This window comes from Equus asinus, chromosome 27 (assembly GCF_041296235.1).
Source record: "Equus asinus isolate D_3611 breed Donkey chromosome 27, EquAss-T2T_v2, whole genome shotgun sequence".
Lineage (NCBI taxonomy): Eukaryota > Metazoa > Chordata > Mammalia > Perissodactyla > Equidae > Equus > Equus asinus.
The window spans coordinates 25,530,292-25,553,709 of NC_091816.1; the positions used below are offsets into that span (position 1 = coordinate 25,530,292).

Genomic DNA, 23,418 nt, shown 5'->3' on the forward strand with positions numbered 1-23,418 from the left:
GTATCCATACAGTAAAAATGCTATGTAAGGTGGGCTACGCACATCTCTTCCTAACTCCACATTCAGTGACTTCACATTACTAACCTGAAATTGGTCATGGCAGGAGTATTTACACCATGGAAATTGGCAAAGGCTGTAAACCAGGGCTCCCACAACCCGACAGCCGCTGTCAAACATTTTCTGGCACACCATGGGTGTGGAACCCAAAAGAAAAGCTGGAATAGGGGTCAGCCCAGTGGCGCAACAGTTAAGTGTGCACATTCCGCTTCAGTGGCTCAGGGTGCATGGGTTTGGATCCTGGGTGTGGACCTATACACCACTTGTCAAGCCATGCTGTGGCAGGCATCCCACATAAAAAGTAGAGGAAGATGGGCACAGATATTAGCTCAGGGCCAGTCTTCCTTGACAAAAAAAAAGAGGAAGATGGTGGCAGATGTTAGCACAGGGCTAATCTTCCTCAAAAAAAAAAAAAAGAAAAGCTGGAATAAGCCCCTCACGTGGTTCTGAATCAGACGCTCTTCTTGGAACAAGAGTGCTAAGTGTAGCCTCAGGGGACCTAGCCCCCGGCTACTTCTGGGCTTTAGGAAAAGAGTCTAGGCGCCTGTGTCTGAAGTTCTAGAAATGACCTTGTGACTGTGGGCAAGTTCCTTGCCTCTGTGCTTTAGTGCTGTCTTCTCAAAATGGGGCTGCTGCCAGTGCCCACCCCACTGGGCGACCGTGAGGATTCAATGAGATGACATGTGTGCCAGTCCTCAGAGCAGAGCCTGGTAAGTAGAAGGCATTTGATAATCGTTACCTGTTATTATGATCTGACAAAAGAAAAAAGCTTAGTCCAGCAGGGTATCTTTTATCTTTTATAACATTTACGTTTTCTTCTGATGAGAATCCTACCTAGTTTGTCGAAAATTTAGAAGATATAAATAATGAAAACAAGGAAAAGAAAAAGTATCCATCTCTGGCATCCTGTAAGATTTTGGTGTACTGGCAGCCTTCCTGTCTTTTCCCAAAACCTAGAATACATCAGTCTTGACACCCTTCTGGCCTAGGACACTCTTGTCTGCTAACACATGATGCTTTGTCAATATTTCCTATCCCGCTATAGGTGGTTGATTGAGTTCACTTCTTTTCAAGTTCATTGGTCCTGCTCAGACGCACAGCCCCATCATCATCAGGACAGCCCCGTCATCATCATCACGAAAGGTAACCGGCAAATGGGCACAGCACTTCCAGGATGGTATTCTGTGTTGACATGCACTACCATTTCAAAGCCTCCACCTTATCCATTTACTAGACAAATATTTGTTGGACATGTAAGAGAGTCAAGGCTTTGTGCTCTGGGGGTTGTGAAGGCAAGAGTGTCTTGTCCTGATTAGTGAGTTCATAGTATTTTTTTTTCTCCCCAAAGCCCCAGTACATAGTTGGACATCCTAGTTGTAGGTCATTCTAGTTCTTCTACGTGGGATGCCGCCACAGCATGGCTTGATGAGTGGTGTGTAGGGCCATTCCCAGAATCTGAACTGACAAACCTTGGGCTGCCCAAGTGGAGCACGCGAACTTAACCACTTGGCCATGGGCTGGCTCCTGAGAATTACCCTTTTTTAAACATCTTTGGGATGGAGAGCTCATTACCTCACAGAGCAGCCTATTCTCTTCCATTTTAAAGCAAAGTTTTGGGGGCTGGCCTGGTGGCGTAGCAGTTAAGTTTGTGCTCTCCACTTTGGCAGCCTGGTGGCGTAGCAGTTAAGTTTGTGCTCTCCACTTTGGCAGCCTGAGGCTTGCTGGTTCGAATCCTAGGTGTGGACCTATACACCGCCTATCAAGCTATGCTGTGGCAGGCGTCCCACACAAAATATAGGAAGATGGGCACGGATGTTAGCTCAGGGCTGAGATTCCTCAGCAAAAGGAGGACGATTGGTGGCAGATGGTGGCTCAGGGTTTCCTCTTCTTCTTCAAAAAAGTTTCAATGCAATATTCAGAATCATCTCCCTGTAATTGTTAATGATTGCAACTGTAGGGGAGGAAGACATTTCCTTTACCCACTCTGGGTTCTTCTGGCCGGAGAATGAATTAAATTCACATGAGACAGAATAACAGGAGAAAATTAAACAAAGCTTTCTAACATGTATACGTGGGAGAGGCTCAGGCAAACTGAGCAACTCCCCAAAATGGCTAAAGCCACCACGTTAAATATCATCTTCAGCTAAAGACAAAGGAGGATGTTGGGGGTGGGGGGAGTCAGTTACGGGAGATTACCAGACAAGTACAGTAAACAAGGGTCAGGTTATTATGCAGATTTAAGTCTTTGCCTTCTGCATTGATAAGAGTTCCTAGAGATAAGGTCATCCCCCCTTCTTCCTGCACAGAGAGGGAGACACATTTACAGATGGAGATTTCCTTTACAATGTAAATGTTTCTTAACAAAGGGTAAGTAAACTCTGCTTTTCAGAGTTTCTCTCCTGTCTGCAGTTTTTTAAAAAGTAACCAGCCCAAAATAATCTTCATGCCAAAGAGACATATCTTGGGGTGGCCAATTCCAGTTCCCACACTCCCGAGCGCTTTCATCATCCTGACTGCCTCCTGGTCAGCAAGCTGTAGCTCACCATTATCCCATCTCCTAGTGATGAGGCCCTGGACCCCCATTCTTTGTGCAAACTGGAACTTCTTATTTTTGTACAGTGAGGACAGCAATATATCCTAAGGGATTCTGAGAATTTGTAAAAGTTAACAAAGAGTTCGTTTTTTTTTTTGACATAAAATAATGGAAAATGCTGAAGAAAGCACCGTTCATCTAACCTGACTCTTGTGCTTACTTTGGATACATCCGGATTGGGTTCTGTCTCTCCAATCTCCTGTTGAGCGACATCATAAAAGATCTCTGATCCTGGACTAGACTCAAAGGCTGAAATGTGATGGGCAGGGGTTCTGTTTCACCAGGTTGGTGTAGACAATGACAACAAAATGGAGTAACATACGTCAAGGCTTCTAAAACAGAGTTGGGAGGCCATTAGGGTGGTGGGGCTTATGCACATCTCTACCCAGATGGAATGCACCCTTTGAACCGCTGTCATCCTGACCTTCTTTCAAGAAATATGCTTACTCCCGTGGATAAGAACTTTCTGCCTTGGAGATGGCCTCAACAACTGATCATGCACAGCCAAGAATTAACAGTTGTTGCAGGCACCAATCACAGATCTTACAAAGCAACCTACATAATTTCTCTTTTTGCCTCTATAAACTCCTGTCTCCTTTGTCTTCCTTGGAGCACATTTGAGTTTCTACTCAAATCTGTGTATCCTGAATTGCAATTCTTGAGACCTCAAATAAATGTTTTGCTTCTCTTGCAGTTTATGCCTCTTATTCATGACATTACATGGTGTCAGAGACATGGGATTCAGAGCGACTGACCTCTGATTCTGGGGTTACTGCGTGGACAAGAGCAAGGTAACTGCAAAGAGTGTTGTGTGCATTATTGTCTCCTCCTGGTGGCTCCAGCTCCCAGTGGTAAGACTTCCTGGGCTGGAACCTTCCATTCTTTGGTTGAGGTTCAAACTCTTTATTTGGGTGTCCTTTGATACCAGTTCTGGCCATCCTGTCCTTTCGTTGTTGGCTTTGTTAAGGAACATCTATTTGTCTTCACTCCTTTCTTGGGCCTTTGTTTCTTTGGTGAGCACTTACGAACGGGAAGTCCATCTTCTAAGGGGACCACTGAAGGGCAGCCCCCACTCTGGGCCTCCTGGTGGTTTTGTGTAAAGAATACGGACCTTCTACATGTAGATTTTTGTCCTGCCAGATTCGCATTACTTGGGATGATTTGAGGTCTCACTGGCCTAAATGGGGCCCCTTTGAAATTCCTAAATTGGTTTGCTTGTGTGCTCAATTGGAAAAAGTTATCAAACTAAACAAATCAAATGGGAAGCTTATTTTAATTGGTGTCTTGGGGCCTCTAAGTGAAACAACGAAAAAGTTGCTTTCCTGCAAGCTGTTAATTCTTAACTCAGGCCAAGTCAGACCTCTCTCAAAGGCTTGCAAGTAGGAAAGTCAGCCAACACTCCTTTCCCTACTGTCACTGTCTCTGCTCTTCCTTCACCCACATTCAATTCCTAAGACTGAAGGAATGTTTTAAATTACAATTACCCCAAAACTCCTATGACAAATAAAAAAACTTGCATTTTTCTCTCTGTCCTTTGAAGTTGTAAATTTTACCAGGTCTTTAGAATGTAAACACCTAAGGAAATAACAGCCAACAATTGCCTAACTGGCTAACTCAATCAGGAAAGCCTGAAGTTTAAAAAAAACCCAAAAACCACCCCCAAAATACAACAAAAAATAAACTTTTAAACAGGTAACTTTAACTTTTTCCATTGGCCAGAAGCAAAAAATTTGGATCCAACCATTCTTTCCCAAGTAGTGAGCTTTGTATTACTCTATCTGATTCATGGCTGAAATTTGTAAAATAAAAGCTATAAAATCTCCGTGTCTGTTCACATATCTTTTTATGGTATATACGTGTCATAGTTTTCCACCTCTGGATGGTATTACTAAAATTCATTTCTAAAGAACTCTATTTAATTAACTTGAAGTAAGCGCATATATAAATTATTTCTAAGTATAATAAAAACTAACCCAAATGTTTTTCAAGTTCAAGTGATCTGAGATCATGTTTGATAAAAGATAATTTAAATTTGCTGGTTTAATAGAAACAGGCATGTCTTCAGAGTTATCAATAGAGAATGTAATGAAAACATACAACTTTTTCTACCTGGGTTTACTGGTCTGCTGTTTCTGTTGCAGAATTTATCAGGAGGCAGAATGACTTGGATGATGGTTAACTATTTAATGTCTAATCCAAACATAACTTAAAAATGTGTTTAAATAATTGTAAAATAAGATAAAAGTTTATACTAAGTTAAACTAAATAATAGATATTCAGTGAATATCTAAATCATTTCCAGATAGGATGGTATACTGGGACACTGCTAAACATAAGTTTGTCTAGTTTTGGCTTTCTACTTTTTTTTACAGAGAGACAAACAATATTTGGGTTATCAGTAGATATGCTTTATGCCACATTGAAAAGTTTGCTGTAAAGAGAAATATGCTTCTAGAAGTTATGAAATGTGTTTATGGATTTGCTAATCTACTACAGGATGCTACTTTATGAGAGAGTTGATGATTGCCTGCTTCCTAGTTTTCACTGGACAGCAAAGATTACAAACAGTTAAAAAAAGGAAAGTTGGAAGAAGAGCTGAGGATACCAAATGAACCAAAGAGAAAACGTCACAACACTTAGAGTAATAAGTGTAAATTAACTCCACGCGAACGGGCTGCCTTGACGCTAAGAGTCCATGCAAAGCAGCAGGCGCCCATATGAAAGATGAGAAGCAATGGACTCTCATGAGAACATCTCCTACTATGGAAGGATTTACTGTAACTCCTTCTTTTTCTTTTTTTTTTTGAGGAAGATTAGCCCTGAGCTGAGATCTGCTGCCAATCCTCCTCTTTTTGCTGAGGAAGACTGGCCCTGAGCTAACATCCATGCCCATCTTCCTCTACTTTATATGTGGGACACCTGCCACAGCATGGCTTGCCAAGCAGTGCCATGTCTGCACCTGGGATCCGAACCGGCGAACCCTGGGCCACCGAAGTGGAACGTGCGAACTTAACCACTGTGCCACTGGGCCGGCCCCTGTAACTCCTTATTTTTCAAACTATGGTCACAGACCATTGATAAATTATGATTAACATTTATTTAAATAGAAAACGTACATGGTATCTACACTTATCAAAATGTAAATGGATAATACATATCTTTAATGTTATCTAAAATAAATATAAATTTATTATAAATTTATATACAAAGAAAAATTTCATAACATGCAAGATAGAATGAATATATGGCATATACTAAAAAAAGAAAATACATGTCAGTTTATTAAATTTTTATTTCAGTTACATATATGGTTTTATATATGTAGGTATATGCTGGACCATAATATACACTATATTTCTTGCTGTGGAATGATCCAACATGTTTGAAAGCCACTCCTCTTACATCACAGTAAACTGAGCAACAGAAAGGTCCATGCAGCCAGATGGAGAGGCCAATACAAGAGCACCCACCCTTTCTGTCCTGCACACAGACAGTGCCAACTCCTCCAGGCCAGGCTGTAATCACTCTCTGACAGGCTCGCACTTTGTTGCTTAGTCTTTTCAGATTTACAACCAGGCAACAACCTTTATTAAAAGACCTTACCCCATTCCTTATTACTCGCAAGGTTGAGAATTCTGGTGGTGGCTTCCCAGATATTTATAGCTCTGCCATTAGTTTCGAAGTTGTTCTATCTTTCAAAATTTTATTCTGCCTACTTAACTTAGATCAACTCTCTTCAGCATTAATGTGGGGATCTTGTTCTGCCTGTCCTGTCACTCCTGGTCTAGCAGAGCCACGTCAGGATGAACCTGTAGACACCAATGAATCTCACACTGTAATTTCCTAAGAGTGTACAGTTTATTTTAACTATATTACATAACTATATTACATAGAAGAGTTTATATTCATTTAATGTAATGCATAGGCAATTATGCTAACCTCCAAGAGTAAAATCTGTAATTATTCTGTAACAACTGCCTTGCATCATTTCTCTTTTAGATAAACTTTGTAAGTTTTTAAAATTGAGAAGATAGATAACTGTATATGAAAAGTAGATAAGGAAAATAGGATATATGTTTTCAGTAAGAGAAGGTATGAAGAATGAAGATGCATTTTTGTTAAAGTAAAACAAGAAGGTAATTTTGCCCTAAAATAAAATGATTGTTCCAAAATAAGAAACAAAGAGATAGGACAAAATCTAAAAAGATATAGAAAGTTGTAGAAGGTTTGTGAAAAAGGAATCTTTAAAAAAGAAATTTTGGCGGCTGGCCCTGTGGCTGAGTGGTTAAGTTCGCATGCTCCACTTTGGCGGCCTGGGGTTTCACTGGTTTGGATCCTGGGTGCGGACATGGCACCGCTTGTCGGGCCACGTTGAGGCGACGTCCCACATGCCACAACTAGAGGGACCCACAACTAGAATATACAGCTGTGTACTGGGGGGATTTGGGGAGAAAAAGCAGAAAAAAAAAAAAAAAGAAGATTGGCAACAGTTGTTAGCTCAGGTGCCAATCTTTAAAAAAAAAAAAGAAATTTTGATGTGTGGTCAAGCTAGCTAAGATCAAAATGAATTTATTTAAAAATAAATTCTAATATCAAAAGTATACTGGCACAAAATTAGAATTTGGTTTTTCTATTAAAGGACAAAGGCTTCTCAGATTATTGGTCTGCTCTTAATAAGAAATTATAAACAAAGTTCCTTTACCTTTAATGTAATCTGCCTAGGAAACAAAGATTCTGTATTTTGTCTTTATCAAGTCTTTGATTACTCAGAAAAGCTAATGCCCTCACGATGGCAAAGAAACTGTTAGAAAAATGTATTTCCCAGTTGGGATATACCTTCCACAGTTGCCTGTGAGCAAGGCACCCACTTCACTGCACAGACACACAAACCTTACCAAACACCTTTCACCTTCTTCAAATTGTCACTGTTCCTATCATCCTCAATCATCAGGCACAGTTCAGAACACTAATGGAAAAACTGGATTGAAGTAGAGGAAATATTAAATTACATGAGACTATGTGAGCTGAGAAAGATGGTTTAACTTTTTGTTTTTCCAGATTTAAAGAAATCCTTTAAGCTGTCAACAATTAGGTAAGATATACCTTTGTGAACAAAGATGAAACATTTACTTTTTCTCCCTACCTGATTCCTCCAGAATTCAAAAACTCTCAGTGAGTATTCTTTTTTTTTTTTTTGCTGGGAAAGATTTGCTCTGAGCTAACATCTGTTGCCAATCTTCTCTCTCTTTTCTTTTTCCCCTTCCCAAAACCCCACTACATAGTTATATATTCTAGTTGTAGGTCCTTCTAGTTCTTTTATGTGAGCCACCACCACAGCATGGCTACTGACAGACAAGTGGTATGGTTACACGCCCAGGAACTCAACCTGGGCCGCCAAAGCAGAGGGTGCTGAACTCTAACCACTAAGCCATCAGGGCTGGCTCTCAGTGAGTATTCTGATTTTCACTTGTATAAATAATCAGGCCAAGTTTTTAATATAAATAAATTAGTTTTACTGTGATTATTTTAGGTAAAAAAAATTAGGGTAATTGTGGAGAGAAAAATTATGTTTACACCTTTGTAGATATTCGATTCTAGTCCTGTTATTGTCTTTGAGGTTTTGTTATATACTGTAGATGGAACTCCCCTGGGCTAAAGTTTTGCCTTTGGTCCTGCTGACTGTTCACAGTTCCCTCTTTGGAAAACAGAAACTAACTCCAGACGAGATAATCACCAGCACATCAGTGTCTATTGGTACACAACCTTCTGCTGACCCCTTGTTGTCTTGTGCTAACGTGACCAGCTATTGTAAGGTTATAATGTCTTAGCCTCAGCCTATCATCGACAGGTTAAAGAAGTTTTCCCAGGTTCCAGTTTAAAGGATCTTGTTGGTCACGGTCTAGAGCCCAGTGACTATATTCTGGAAGCATCAACAGACGAGGACAGCCCTCAAGTCCCATTGGAAAGGACCTTTCCAAGTGCTCCTGACCACTGACACTACTACAGAACTAGAAGGCATTGCATATTAGATGCCCCTTTTGGGTACACCTTTGTGTGTGATTACTATGGGGAACCATGGGCTTATGAATGTCTAGACAGCTGGTGTATGGCAGGACAATGCCTTTTAGGATACCATATATCATTTAAAGTTCTTGTTAAAAAAAAAAAACCCGGGGCTGGCTCCATGGCTGAGTGGTTAAGTTCGTGCGCTCTGTTATGGCGGCCCAGGGTTCGGATCCTGGGTGCGGACATGGCACCACTCATTAGGGCACATTGAGGCAGCGTCCCACATCCCACAGCTAGAGGGACCTGCAACTAAGATATACAACTATGTACAGGGGGGTTTGGGGAGATAAAGCAGGAAAAAAAAAAAAAAAAAAGAAGATTGGCAACAGTTGTTAGCTCAGGCGCCAATCTTTAAAAAAACAAAACAAAACTCAACTGCAATTTCATAGGTCTAGGGGAAACCTGGCAACCCCTTTTTACACCTCAACTACTCTCCATTGATTACCATTCCCAAAGACTTTGTTCCTTGGATTAATGTTGTCCATGATGACCTGTTGATAAAAATTTTATCCCTAACCATAGCCACCCTGGCAAATTCCACCACTCAAGCCTTGCTCAATAACAATGATCCCTGGATTCCATAGCAAGGGTTATATTAGATAATCAACAGGCACTCAATTATCTCCTTACAGAACAGGGCGGCATCTGTGCCACAGCCTACACCTCCTGCTGTACCTGGATCAACTCTCCTGGTGAAGTTGAGTCAGAACTTGGAAAAATTATAAAAGCAGCATAGCATCTCTCCAGCCCAATGTCTTTTAATGACACCCTCTGGTTCCTTGCCTTCCTTCAGGTATGGGTGCTTGGAGCAGATCAGAACTTTAAATATTGTTTTTGATTACTGGAATTTTGCTATGTGTACTTAATTTAAACTTATACTACTACTCACTTAGATCTGCTCCAAGTAATACTAATGATTATTGTCCTGGTTTGCATGATCTTTGTCACCTTAAGTGACTAATGGTTTGCATTTCTTGATGCTGTTTGTCTGTCTCTACCTCCAGAATAACGATTGCTCAGTGACTTGAGATGATCAACCAATCTTGCAACTCTGAACAAAGGACTTGACACTGTTTCCAGACAGACACTATGCCTATTGAGGCGGGCTTGGCGAGCTGAGGAATCAAAAGAAAGATTTCTTGGACTCTCAAGGTCTGGTAGTAGTGCTCCTTTATTCAGAGAATAGCATGGAGTAGCATGGGGACAGGACCCATGGGGAGTGAAGAGCTGCAGCATGGGGACGGAACTCACGTGCAGTGAAGAGCTGCAATGGTTGAGGGTAGGGCTAAATTTATAAGGCGTAGGTATGTGAGTTACTTCTTTACAAGACAAAGGAAAGATTATGTAAAAAAGTCGTTAAAATGGTATCAGTGCAGGTGGGGTCTGGTTATCAGATGGTCGTATAACTTTGGATAGAGTCAGGTCAGGACGTCCTATACTTCCTGGAGGAGGACAATGTCGATCGGTATGTAAGGCAGGATGCCCTAGGGCAGCCTTGATCCTCATCACCTCAGACTCATTTCCTGACCACCTCCTTATTGCTCAGATGTGGCCAAAGCCATTGACTGCGTTACTCCTACTGATGATTGAGTACCTTGCTGTCCCCCTACATGGGACATGACTTCCCAGGAATGAGCCATCCTGGTGATGAGGGATATATATATGTCAATAAAACAGTGATCCATGATGCTTTCTGCCAAAAGATCTTGACCAAAAGGGGAAAATGCTGATGATGATAACAAAATGGAGTAACATATGTCAAGGCTTCTAAAATGGAGCTGGGAGGCCATTAGGGAAGTGGGGCTTATGTGTATCTCTACCCAGACAGAATGTAACCTTTGAACTGTGCTTCACTGCCATCATCTTGACCTTCCAAGAAACATGCTTACTCCCATAGATAAGAACTTTCTGCCTTAGAGATGGCCTTAGCAACCGATCATATAAAGCCAAGAAGTAACAGTTGTTGCTGGTATCAATCACAAATCTTACAAAACCACCTATATAATTTATTTCTTTTCGCCTCTATAAAATCCTGTCTCCTTTGTCTTCTCTGGAGCACATCTGAGCTTCTACTCAATCTCCATTTTCCAAATTGCAATTCTTGAGACTCCAAATAATCTTTTTGCTTCTCTTGCAGTCGATGCCTCTTACCAGTCGACACTCGACTCTTCCAGGTCAGTGGCTCCACTTTAGGAACCTGCCTGTTCTATCTCATGCAGGCCCGTCAGACCCTGCCTTTTGGCCGTGGGTGCTGGACACCCAGGGGCCCTGTGGAGAGAAGCTGGACCATGCAGAACCTGGGGAGCAGCCCGGGGACTCTAGAGCAGGTGGCCTCTTGTCCTGGCCTGTGAGGGCCTGGATTCCCTGACGGATCATGCTCTCAAGGTGTGGCCCAAATGAAAAAAAACAAACAAGATCCAATCTCAGAGATCAGCTCCACTGTGGCTATTGTTTTCAAACCAGGGCCTTTTGTCTGGAAATGGCAGGAGTCTTCATGCTAGGTGCTGCTTTGTCTATGGCTTACACAACAGCAGACAGCTCAGCTCTGGACCAAAACACACCTCCCAGATACAAAGAAATCAAGCTGTACCCTAAGTCCTTAACAAGGATGGAGAAGATCTTAGCGTGAAACGCAGAGCTCCTGCGAAGCTCCCTTCCTCACTTACTACCTCTGGGCCTGGCCTCCGTCTTTCTCCTTTTAATTAACCCAGCAAACCAGCCTCTACCTTTCAAAGGAATCTGACGGAAACGTCTTTGCCAAGTCCCAGCCAAGTCCCTGTGACACTCAAGAACATGGGCCAGGCTCTTGTGTAGGTTAAGGAAGTCCGAGAAGAATAAAGATTATAGGGAAACAGTCTACCTTTCTTTACAGGGTCTTGTTTTGCATCTCTGAAATCTCAGATTCAGCTATTACAATGAAGTCCTGTTGTAGAAAGAGCTGGCCTTTTATCACCACTTAAAATCTAATTAATCCATATTGAAGCACAAAGATTTCTGTTGTATTTTAGGGTGAGGGGTCATAGAGCCCTCTTTGTTCATCTTTAGACTTATAATCATCAAGCATTGGGGATATAATTTTACCAAGCAAATTGGAAGGTAACAGATCAAATCCTTATCAGAAAGCCTAACTCATAGTTTTAAGCGTTCTTCGTCCTTTACATGAAACATTATATTCAAGAAGAACAAAAACGCATTTCAGAGTGCCCAAAGAGTTAATGACCAAAGCTTATATTCCAGGCAGCATAGAACCAAGATCGTCACACTACTGTCAACCACAAAAGACAGCTGTCCTATAGGGGCGGCAGAAGTCCTCAGATTTGTTGCAATGGCTTTAGTCTTCAGAGTAGTGATGCAATTCGTTGGACTTTCATTATCTTTGCTGGGATGGGTTTTATCCATTATTACAACTTATTTGCCATACTGGAAAAACCTCAACCTGGACTTAAATGAAATGGAAAACTGGACCATGGGGCTCTGGCAAACGTGCGTCATCCAGGAGGAAGTGGGGATGCAGTGCAAGGACTTTGATTCCTTCCTGGCTTTGCCTGCCGAACTCAGGGGCTCCAGGATTCTCATGTTCCTGTCAAACGGGCTGGGGCTCCTGGGCCTGCTGGTCTCGGGGTTTGGACTGGACTGCTTGAGAATTGGAGAGAGACAGCCAGCCTGCAAGAAGCGACTGCTGATCCTGGGAGGACTTCTGTTCTGGACGGCGGGCATCACGACCGTCGTGCCGGTCTCCTGGGTGGCCCACCTGATCGTCCGGGAGTTCTGGGATGAGACTATCCCAGAGATTGTGCCCAGGTGGGAGTTCGGGGAAGCCCTCTTTCTCGGGTGGTTTGCTGGATTCTCTCTCCTCCTAGGAGGGTGTCTGCTCCACTGTGCAGCCTGCTCGACCCCAGCTCCTCCAGCCTCGGGCCACTATGCAGTGGCAGAAATGCATAGTCCATACCTGGAAAATGGAACTGCAGATCCTAAAGTGTAAGACTTGGACAAGACCAGAGAGCCGCATCTTTCTACATCAACTGCGATGTAGGCTCTACATGACAAAGGGGTCTTTGTTATGTAACTAAATCTGTGCTGGTCACAATTTCTCACCGAACGACTACTTTTCTATCCAAGATCACCCCCCCTTCCCCTCCAAATCTGGAGAAGAGGCAAATCTTGTACCTAAAAGAAACTTACTACGGTAAGCATTACATAGGTATGAGCAAAAATAATCCATTGATCTGGCTATTTAAATCAAAATGTGGTGATGGTTATCCAATATAGTTGGTACTAAGCTTTAATGTGTTAATTCTGTATCAGAATCTTTTTTGTTTTTGTTGGTACCTGGACATGATAATGAGTTTGTTTCCTAAAGAAAAAAATGAACAATCTGAAATCTTTTAAGCATTCTACACTAGCAAAACCACATGTTAAGCCTATCCCAGAGTGTTATTGACACAACAATGACTTTGGTTTTCTTTGAACAGAGGTGGTTTGTGTTCAGAAAATTACTAGGCACCCTATGTGACAGGATTTTATGAGGCTGAAAGTTTTTGGTACATCAAGATACTCTCAGATTAAAAATACTGGCCAATTTCCTCTTGTCTCTTCCTTCAAAAGCTTCATATTTAAAAAAGATAATTCCAAAAGTATTCTGCCTGGTATCCAGGTTCTGCAGTTCATGTGCCCCAATAGAAATTCTCCCTTGTTCAATTAAAAATTATAAGCATGGGGATATATACTTTAGTGATGAACCAACAGAGAGGCTGGTTCTCACCCACAAAAGCCTATTGCCTAACTTTCCCACAGCACAGGAGGCATATCTAAGCAAAGAAAAAGTAAGTGTTTATGCATATGCATGAATTTGATAGAAAGGCACTAGGTAAACAGACTTGATGTTAGCTCAATATTGCTTCATGTGACGTGGTATACATAGCCTAAGAGGGATTAAGAAAAACAGGCCTGAGTTAAGGTCTAGAGAGATTTCTGCGAAGACCAATTTATTTGGTTTTATTTATTAAGTAACACTTTTCTTGAATGTATTTTTTAAAAAATGGTAACACTCAGTAGTACCAAAACATATGTATTGACATGTGAGAACTTTAACAGATGAAAATTTGACAGGTGCAATTAGTAAGACACAAAGCAGTAGGAGTGGAACCAAAACCGTCAATTAAACATTTTGCATTTAGGCTTCTCAATTCTTTCACTCCTTAGGAAGGTTGGGAACAACAAGAAAGCCATTTATACGTTAACAATGAAAGGAGGATTATTACGACTTAATGTTATTTCAGGGACAAACTGCTTCCTATAAAATTGCGCCCACAGGACACGAACACGATCTTGGCCACACCTTGGCGTTACTGGTTTGCAGCATTATTTCCCTGGCAAGAATCCTCCTATATACACAATGAAAAAATATTTCTGAGCTCCGCCGGTGATAAGACACTGTCACACTTCTTTTCACAGCAACCGAAAGGCAGGAGTTAGTTTGGCTAAAGCTCGCAGGACTTGACAATGGCTGTAGTAGTTAGAACCGTGGCACAATTAGCTGGACTTTCACTATCTTTGCTGGGATGGGTTTTATCCTGTCTTACAAACTACCTGCCACAATGGAAAAACCTCAACCTGGACTTAAATGAAATGGAAAACTGGACCATGGGGCTCTGGCAAACGTGCGTCATCCAGGAGGAAGTGGGGATGCAGTGCAAGGACTTTGATTCCTTCCTGGCTTTGCCTGCCGAACTCAGGGGCTCCAGGATTCTCATGTTCCTGTCAAACGGGCTGGGGCTCCTGGGCCTGCTGGTCTCGGGGTTTGGACTGGACTGCTTGAGAATTGGAGAGAGACAGCCAGCCTGCAAGAAGCGACTGCTGATCCTGGGAGGACTTCTGTTCTGGACGGCGGGCATCACGACCGTCGTGCCGGTCTCCTGGGTGGCCCACCTGATCGTCCGGGAGTTCTGGGATGAGACTATCCCAGAGATTGTGCCCAGGTGGGAGTTCGGGGAAGCCCTCTTTCTCGGGTGGTTTGCTGGATTCTCTCTCCTCCTAGGAGGGTGTCTGCTCCACTGTGCAGCCTGCTCGACCCAAGCTCCTCCAGCCTTGGGCCACCATGCTGTGGCAGAAATGCAATATCCCCATCAACACCTGGAGATGAAAAACGCCCACCTGGAAATCTAAGCCAGCGGGATCAGAGGTGTCCACTCCTCAGGTGTCAACTCTGGATGTGGTAGGATTTCTTGCTACAAAGTCACCCATTCACTATGCTTTTCATTTCCTAAAATGTGTTTTTTCCTGTGGCCATTAGCTTCTTAAGCTATAATTTCTTTCTAAGATGGTAAGCCACTTTTCTACTCTGAGACCAAAGCCAATCAAGACTTAATAGTAATCATACTCATTACTGCGGATGAGTTTCCTCAGTTGTAAAAAAGATCCAGTGATTGCACAGAACTGGTAAATAAAACATTATATTAGTACTTACACATCTTTGAAGGTGTTATTCATAGAGATGAATCATTTTGGCAATTGGAAATGTTACTGCTAATCATTTACTTCTTCCAACTGTTCAAGATCACCTATTACATAAAACCAAAGTCTTGCAGCATATTTATGTAAAATGCATGACATCTGATTATACTAAAAAAATTTGCTGGCTCTTTGAAAGCTTGAGAAGTGAGAGACATGGACACATCATCTTATTTCTAATTGGAGACTTCAGTGCCTCCATGGAACCTTTTCCAAAAGTCAGCCACATTCACCCACACCGCCTTTACTATGTCAGAAGCAGAGGAGGGCAATCCTGTGTTCTGGAAGATTCATGAAAAATCTACCATGCAGATGTGCTTTGGCTTCTGGGTCCTGTGCTCTCCAGCAGACGGCCAACGCCCCCTCCACCCCTGGCGGCCCCTGGCTCTGGGGAGCAGACACAGGGGGCGCTGCGGGTCAGGACCTGGGTGTGTGGGAGAGAACCTGTGGGGACCTCTGCCCAGGGCCGCTGAGCACACTGCTGGTCTGGGCAGTGGGATGACAGAGCTCATATCCTGGAGCCTTTTGTTTTACTCGCACAACGACAATACTCCATCTTTTTTTTATCAGCAGTGCATAGCGTTCAACCAAGAACTATTCACAATAAACTGCTGGCTTGGGGAATTCTTCATGAAAGATTTTATATTTGCTCAGTACATGGTTCACATAAACTCTTGTGTTTGCGCCAATCAGGGGAATTGACTGAACAATAAATGACACTGAGGTAAAGTATTAGGCAATATGTGTCTTTGTTTAAAAAAAAAAACCCACTGAATATTTTTCCACCCACAAACACATGAAAAGTGCAGAAACCAAAGTTAATCTATGTGATGTATTTGCATACTTTTACAAACAAGACAAATTAAAACAGAAACATATTCAGAATTTAACCTGATTAAATATTTAGTTCAGTCCTGAGCTTTTGATATTTAATACAATATAGATAAAGTAATAGCAAAAAAAAATTTTAAATTTATTTGATTTGCATGCTACAGAGATTCAGCTAAATGTTGTTCTTTTGGCTAGCAATATTCTTTTTGTACCTGTAACACTTAGATTCTGATATACAAAATTGTAATAACATACTGATAACTCAAACTTGAGAACTAAATATTACATTCTTTTTACCCTGTGCAGAATAAATTCTACCTTTAAAAAATAGTATTTATAATATTAAAATTTGTATTGTCCATATGGTTTTGTGATCAAGTTATTAAAATGTTTTGTCACTGTGAATCATTTGGGTTAGTACAAATATGACAGGATTGTTAAAAGCTGCCTATAAATACATAACACTATTGCTGATTTTTAAAGTGTGGAAAAGGATTACATTAAAATATGTTTGACTCTCATGTTAGAAATGAGCAAATTTTATAAAATAAAACCAAAAGCATCTTGGTCACAACTGTTGACTACCAGCCTGAGACAGATTTTATTCTTTTATACTTGTCTGAAACTTTTTGTATTACAAAAAGTTAACAGCTAATCTGATGAAGATTTATAAAGCTGTAAATATTCCAATATAGCCTCTTCTATGTCAAACATTTAAAATGGCCAGAACCGAACTATATATTAAACAGAACATAAATAAGACCGTAAATAAATAAATGAAGAAAATAAAATCGTACGGTACAACTACACATAATTCTATAAACATTTTCATGGTCAAACTAAGAAGCTGAAAACAGCTGACCTTCATTTAACTCTACATTAAATAAACTTCTTTCACATTTGACCTTGACCAGGATGAATGGTACTCTTCCTCTAGTTTGCCTTAGTCCTCTGATAGAATGAACTGGGCCGTCCTGAAGCACTGCGCTCAGTCACTTCATGAGGCTGGGTTTGTTCATAGTGTCACGTCCAGTTACAGCTTCAAAGACATTGGTATATAAGTGGTGGGACACTTAGGAAAAAATAATTAAGGTTCTAGGCTCAGAAATTGCTTAATTTGAATTTTGATTCTGATAAAAGGAACTTTCCAAAATATAATTACTTGGAAGAAAATAAAAATTCTTGCTAATGACGGTTCTAGCTTAGTCTTAGAACTCATGGGGGTGTGTGTGTGTGTGTGTGTGTGTGTGTTTTTAAGGGGCCACTTCCTTTAAGATGATATTTGCATTTCTAAAAAAAAAGATTTAGTTTGCTATATAAGATGGCCAAACAAAAACGGCCTCTTTCAGTAAAACAGACTGAGTAATAAGTATGATTTAAATCGCATAAGTACTTCTTATTTTAGAAGCCTTTATGCTGGCAGAGCTACACTGGGGACCTGTTTCTTTAAGAAGTGCCTGGGCCGGGTAAGCTAAAATTCTACTGGAGGACACTTGAGTCTGTTTATGTCTCTAAACTTGTTCATCTAGAATGGTGTTTTTTAAACCAATGACTTAGCCTATACTTGAAATTAATAATCTCCCCAGGCATACTCCTTTCTTTGCCTCCCAATTCCTTACCATAAATTATAGCTGGGATCCCCCAAACATGAGAGCTGCAAAGTAATTTCCAGTAAATGTCAGAAATCTGTTTAATAAAGTATCTTTTTAAATTTTTGGCAACTTTGATTCAATCAAGATAGCCTTTCCTTTGTTCCTGGTTTCACCAAATAAGTGCTGATGCAAATCCCTCTGCATCTCCAGGAGTTTGTCCTCAGAGGCAGCCACCACATTCTTCTAGTTGGCACCATCCTCACACCTCGGACGAAACGGTATTGGTGCCACCCAGAAACTCACATGTGAACGCTTGTGCAAAGTCAGGCTGAGTTAGAAGCAGCAGCTGCTCATCTGATGAGTGTTTTAGTGTATTTCAGGGTAACTGGCATTCTCCTCGCATCTCCCTCCCCTCAGTGTCATAAATGACAAGAACTTCAGTGAGGCCAGGAGTATTGCTCCTTCGCATTCTTATATTCTTGCGCTCAGCATTTTGTTTCTGTTTTCTTTAGACAAATAGAAAAGGACAAAAAGGAAACTGTTTGACGGAAGCAAAGCGTTCCCACACAGGTGACAGAAATGAGCGCCGCACCTGTTTCAGGTGGGCCGGGAGCTCTGTACTGAAGCTCATGCTTCATGTTGAACTTCACACTGCACGAGCTGCTCTCGAGCACAAAACAGCACAGGGCGCCACTGCCATCTGCACAGTGTGCTCATGAGAACACACAGGAAAAGCGAGCACCACCTCCCGCTAAATCGAGCTTGCTCTCAACACTCGGTTCCATGGGATACACACTGGGGACCGCCTCTAGTCCATCTTCACTAAATAAAGCCCACTGGCCATACACACATACTGTACAACACTTGCGTACAAGATTACCCCATTTTGGTTATCTGATTTTTTTTGTCTTTTTTAAACATACAAGAATTACATTCAAGGTGCTTTACAAATTGACATGTTGAAAATCTGATGTGAAAGAAAAGCTCTTTAAGAGTTGACATGTATATTACAAAAAAAAAACCCACCAAAACCCCTAAAAACAAAACAAATGTTCAGTCTTTCGCCCTCCCTAAGAAATGAACGAGTGAAAAAATAATTTCTTCAGCAATGTAAATGTAATCATACGTCATCAGCCGGCAGGGACGGGATGCTGATCTTGGCCCTGGTGAAGTAGGCAATCTTCTCCCTAGAGTCAGGGGTGAGAAATAAACCCGCTGAAATACGATGGAGAAAGTACCTGTGACCGTAAAGACAGTCCCAAGAATGCCAGCGCAGCCTGTATGAGCCCGGCTCGGAGACCTTTTCCTTGGGTAGAACCCCGTGACACTGAAGGTCGCCTTCGCCTCTTTACTGTGGACAGACAGAACGGTAGCTCTGGCTGACGGGAACCCGCCTACAGGCCAAGGCAGTTAGTTCCCTTCCAGGATGCCCAATGGAAGGCAGTTCCAAACCACCGGGGGCCCGTTCGGGTGGGTTCTAAACCAGGCAGTAGAGGAGTCAAGAGGGCCAAGATCCCGCAAAACTTCTCAGGATAGTTTCTCACAGAAACTGTCTCACAGAAAAGTACACGGTACTGGGAAATTCTTTGAAATCAACACGACGCTAAGGTAAGGGTGACTGGACAGGTGATACCATGGCTCCAGTGAAGGGAAAGGAGGAACCTGTCATAAAGGTTAGTCCATCCTGCATCCTGAGGCGGAGATAAGGACACACGACCTGAAAGGGGGAGGCTCAGAAAGAAAGGGGCAGAATGGCTCTCAGAGGTTAGGAGAGTGTTAAAAAAAATATGGTTTTAGGGTTATATGGCTACCAAAGGCAGGGTCAACATGTGTGTTTTTCTACGAAACCTTCATGTGGTTCAGTGTCCCGTCAGCACACATTTACTGAGGCGTGTTACCCACGCGGCGCACGTCGGTAGCCATAAGGGAGGATGCAGCATGGGCTCTGCTCTGAGAAACGGACAGTCTAGGTGAGGAGAAGTGTGGGGTAAGAAGCCAGAATGGAGGTGGCAGTGCTCCAAAGACCAAGGGAAGGAGAGAGAAGAAAAGGAAGAGTGAAAAAACTGTGGAAATTGGAATGAGTTATTTTTTGTGGTACAGCATCCTTTCGATTGGTTCAATTGCATAAAAGATAAAGATAGGAATTAGAAAAGGCAAGTGAGCATGGTCATGATGTCCTTGAAGGCCATAAGGCAGAGCTGAAAACTGGGGACCCGTGCCTGAACACTTCCTGGCAGTGAGTTTCTTTGGCTCCCATGGTGTTTTTGAAATACCTGAATTAGCTGCCAGTGTCTACATTTGAGATATTTCACATAAAATTCCTGATTTCCAACTTCCCTTGACAAATCAGAAGACCAGGAGACACCGGGCTCTTGATTCCAGGTGACACAAGCAGCTAGGGTGGACTCGCGCTGCGCTTCAGGCGGAGTACCCCAGGCCCCACCCCTCCCCGCTGCCTCACCCCCGAGGCCAGGGTCAGCGACCAAGGGCCTCCACACTTCCAGGACAGTCTGTCTTATACTGGTCCATCTCATTCAGTTTTACCACCTGCCTGGTCATATAAATGGGTTTGTATGTTAAGGCAAATCTTTATTTTGGGTTTTAGCAACTGCTGGGGGTTTTATGATTCCCACGCTGGAGAGCTGCTTGCTCTCAAAGAGACCACAGCATCGAAGGCGTAAAAAGATTCCTCTCCCCACACTGGAGTTCTGAAAACCCAAGGAGCAGCATTCTCGAACAGTTCCAAGAGTGATTCTGCAGTGGAAGGGAGGCAGGAAAAACTCGACTCTTTACTATAAACTGTCACATTAAAGAGTCGGAGGCCCAGGATGCCTTGGCGTCCCTTCCCTCCACTCTGGACTCATTCAGTACAGCGCTGACCTCCCACTTCTTCCTCGGGCCACACCCTCTGCACCAGGGCCCATGACTGCTCCACCACGCAGCACGCCATCCCCACACATCTCAACACTCTCCTCGGCTTCTCCTTCAGCCTAAAAACTGCCTACAGACTCCTCTACATACCACACACCCACACCCACACCCACCCCCATCCAAATACAAACCAAAACAAACGAAAAAACCAAGCAGAAAAACCTTTTCTGTGGCCCTACTCTCGTGTGACTACAACAGTCCCTGGATGGTCGCCAATGCCTCCTGATCGCCCAGTCCAGAGGATATTTTTCATTCCTCTTCTTTCCTGGGTGTCCGGGTGCTTCTCCCTCCAGCTCCAGGATGCGCTCTCCTGGGTCTCCCTTACCCCTCCGGCCGCTCCCCAACACCTTTCTTGCTGTGAGCCCCTCAGTGGTCAGCGCCCACCGGGCCTCCTCTCCTGGTCATCTTTCCTGGGATGTCTGGCCCATTTCTGTTGATGGAACCAACACATGAAGGATGAAGACTTCCGTTTTTATCTCCCATCTGACCTCTAACCCTGGCTTTAGATTTTATTTCTCCTTGTCTTCTGGCCACAGTTACCTGGGCTGTCCTACTGGAATTGTTAACCTGTTCTGGCCAAAAGCAGACCTCACCACCCTCGCCACAAACCCGCTCCTCTCTCCAGCGCCCGTCTCCATGCTGGCACCTCGGGCCGGCACTCCGCAGCTCCCACTGTCCCTCCACCGACCCCTCCCATCACTCTATCACTTCATCGGCTCCCCCTCTCCAGTTTCTGCCCTGGCCCATCCTCCACAAGGCTTCTAATGTTGGCCCCACATAAAACGTATCTCCATCACTTGTTTTTGTGTTGGCTCCCTCACCATCTGAAACCACCGTCGAGAACCTTCAGCAGAGCAGGCCCGGCCTTGTGTGGTCTGAGCCCAGCTCACCTGCCAGCAGCTCTACCACATGCACGGAGCTCAGTGCTGACCGCTAAGGCTCTGCACCTCTGTCCGCTGGTCGCTCCTGCCTCGATGTCCTTCCCAAACCTACCGTCCCCAGCACCTGAAAACTCGCACCCATGCTTCCACCAAGGGTGCAAACGCTGCCTCTCTCACCACCTTCCCTGGCTAGCTTCTGCAGACCCGACGCCTGCCCTGCCGGGTCAAGGTCCCTCCTGCCTGCCCTCATAGGAGCCCTGACACCTTCAGTGGGCTGTCTCCACGTGGCAGGGTGATGTCTGCTCACCTGCCAGATCCCCGGGATGGAGCCTCTGGGAGAGAGGAGCACGTGCTCATGGGGGCCCAAGGGACGTCTGTCACACGAGTGGCTAACAAAATCTCGGAGATATGTGACTTTTCTGTAGGTCATCGAGCCTTAGTGAGATGTACTAATGCCGCTCAGAGCTGGGGGCCCCGGGCTTCTTGGGGAACCAGACTTGACGGGGCCAGGATGTGCCAGCGGGGTGTGCACCTCAGGAAGGAATGCATGGAGGCTCCTACGCTCAAACTGGGAGGAGGGATGCGATGCCTCACATCCTGATGTTAACTCCCAGCGCACTCCGCGGTAGACTCCTACATAAGTCAGAGCACGTGAGCACACCCCGAGAGCGTCCCGGGGCGGGGCCCGTTACCTGAAGGACTGCACTTGCCGAGGCACCTTCCGGCTCTGTTCCCGGAGGCGGCACACGTCCTTGGAGACTTGCCTCATCAGTTTCTCCGCGTTCAAACCGTGCTTCTGCTCTTCTTTTGACTGCTCAGCCTGGCAAAGGGAACAAAAGCACAAAAATCCCACAAAACATTAATCACAAATTCCTCAAGACATGCTACACAGCTCCAAAGACCGTGGGCTAGAGACAGGAGGGCAACTGATGAAGTGGGCATCTTGTGTCACCATCAGGGACGACACACACATGCTGTATTTGTGCTGCTGTGGGGTGGTCATTGCTTCAGGGCCAAGTTTGTTCTACTGCATTAAAAAAATCTTATTACAGAGGCCAGCCCAGTGGTGCAACGGTTAAGTGCGCACGTTCCGCGTTGGCGGCCCAGGGTTCCCTGGTTCAGATTCCAGGTGCGGACATGGCACTGCTTGGTAAGCCATGCTGCGGTAGGCATCCCACATATAAAGTAGAGGAAGATGGGCACGGATGCTAGCTCAGGGCCAGGCTTCCTCAGCAAAAAAAGAGGAGGATTGGCAGCAGATGTTAGCTCAGGGCTAATGCTCCTCAAAAAAAAAAAAACAATCTTATTACATAGAGAGTATGTGATCATTTTATCACATCTAGAAAACCTAAGAACCCTCAAAAAAGAAATTAAAAGCTACTTTTAGCACCGCGTCCAAGAAATATCTACTGTTCACATTTGGGCGAATACACTTTCAACCTCTTATTCATCTTTTCAACCGTTTTTTTTCTATCTGTCTTAGCCATTTAAAAATGTTTACTGAAGTAGAATTTTCATACCAAAAAGTGCACATAAGAGTACAGCTCAAAGAACTTGCACAAACTGAGCACACCCATGTACCCAGTACCAGATGAAGAAACAGGACATCCCTAGTCCTGAGCCTCCTTAGCTGGTTCCAGGAACCACCGCCAAGCGTTACCAGCATTCTGACTTCCACCTTAGGGAGAAGGTAACTGTTGCCTGTTTTATCCTTAATATAAACGGAAGAGTACAGGAGGGACTCTTAGGGTCTGACTTCTTTCGCTCAGCCGTACATTTATGAGAATCACATACGCTGCTGCATGCAGTTGTACTTGGTTTTACTCACTGCTGTATAACATTCCATGGTGGGACTGGACCACAATCTTTTATCTGTGCTATTGTTGATGGATATTTGGGTACCTTGCATCAACTTTTTTTTTTTGAGGAAGATTAGCCCTGAGCTAACATCTGCTGC

General features: G+C 43.5%; 3 protein-coding genes across 5 annotated transcripts in view; 2 read left to right on the top strand and 1 right to left on the bottom strand.

Moving 5' to 3' along the window:
- Positions 1-11,891: 11,891 nt before the first annotated feature.
- On the top strand, positions 11,892-13,292 carry LOC106830069 (putative claudin-24). The gene has a single exon (XM_070499629.1). It carries the CDS (start codon positions 12,042-12,044, stop codon positions 12,696-12,698), a length of 657 nt encoding a protein of 218 aa, XP_070355730.1. The 5' UTR covers positions 11,892-12,041; the 3' UTR covers positions 12,699-13,292.
- Positions 13,293-14,066: 774 nt separating this feature from the next.
- Positions 14,067-15,017, top strand: CLDN22 (claudin 22). The gene has a single exon (XM_014839472.3). The coding sequence runs from the start codon at positions 14,219-14,221 to the stop codon at positions 14,879-14,881; it is 663 nt and encodes a 220-aa protein (XP_014694958.1). The 5' UTR covers positions 14,067-14,218; the 3' UTR covers positions 14,882-15,017.
- Positions 15,018-15,983: 966 nt separating this feature from the next.
- The window catches only part of WWC2 (WW and C2 domain containing 2), a 209,296-nt gene continuing 201,861 nt past the window's right edge, over positions 15,984-23,418 (bottom strand). For 2 of the 3 annotated variants that reach the window (XM_044760694.2, XM_070499627.1), the window contains exons 22-23: positions 22,154-22,281; positions 15,984-18,836 (exon numbers count right to left, since the gene is read on the bottom strand). In XM_044760694.2, the coding sequence (XP_044616629.1) occupies positions 18,770-18,836; positions 22,154-22,281 (195 nt within the window). In that variant the 3' untranslated portion in view covers positions 15,984-18,769. Of the gene's footprint in view, positions 18,837-20,828; positions 21,011-22,153; positions 22,282-23,418 lie in introns of those variants that run through there. The other variant, XM_044760695.2, reaches the window with a different exon arrangement.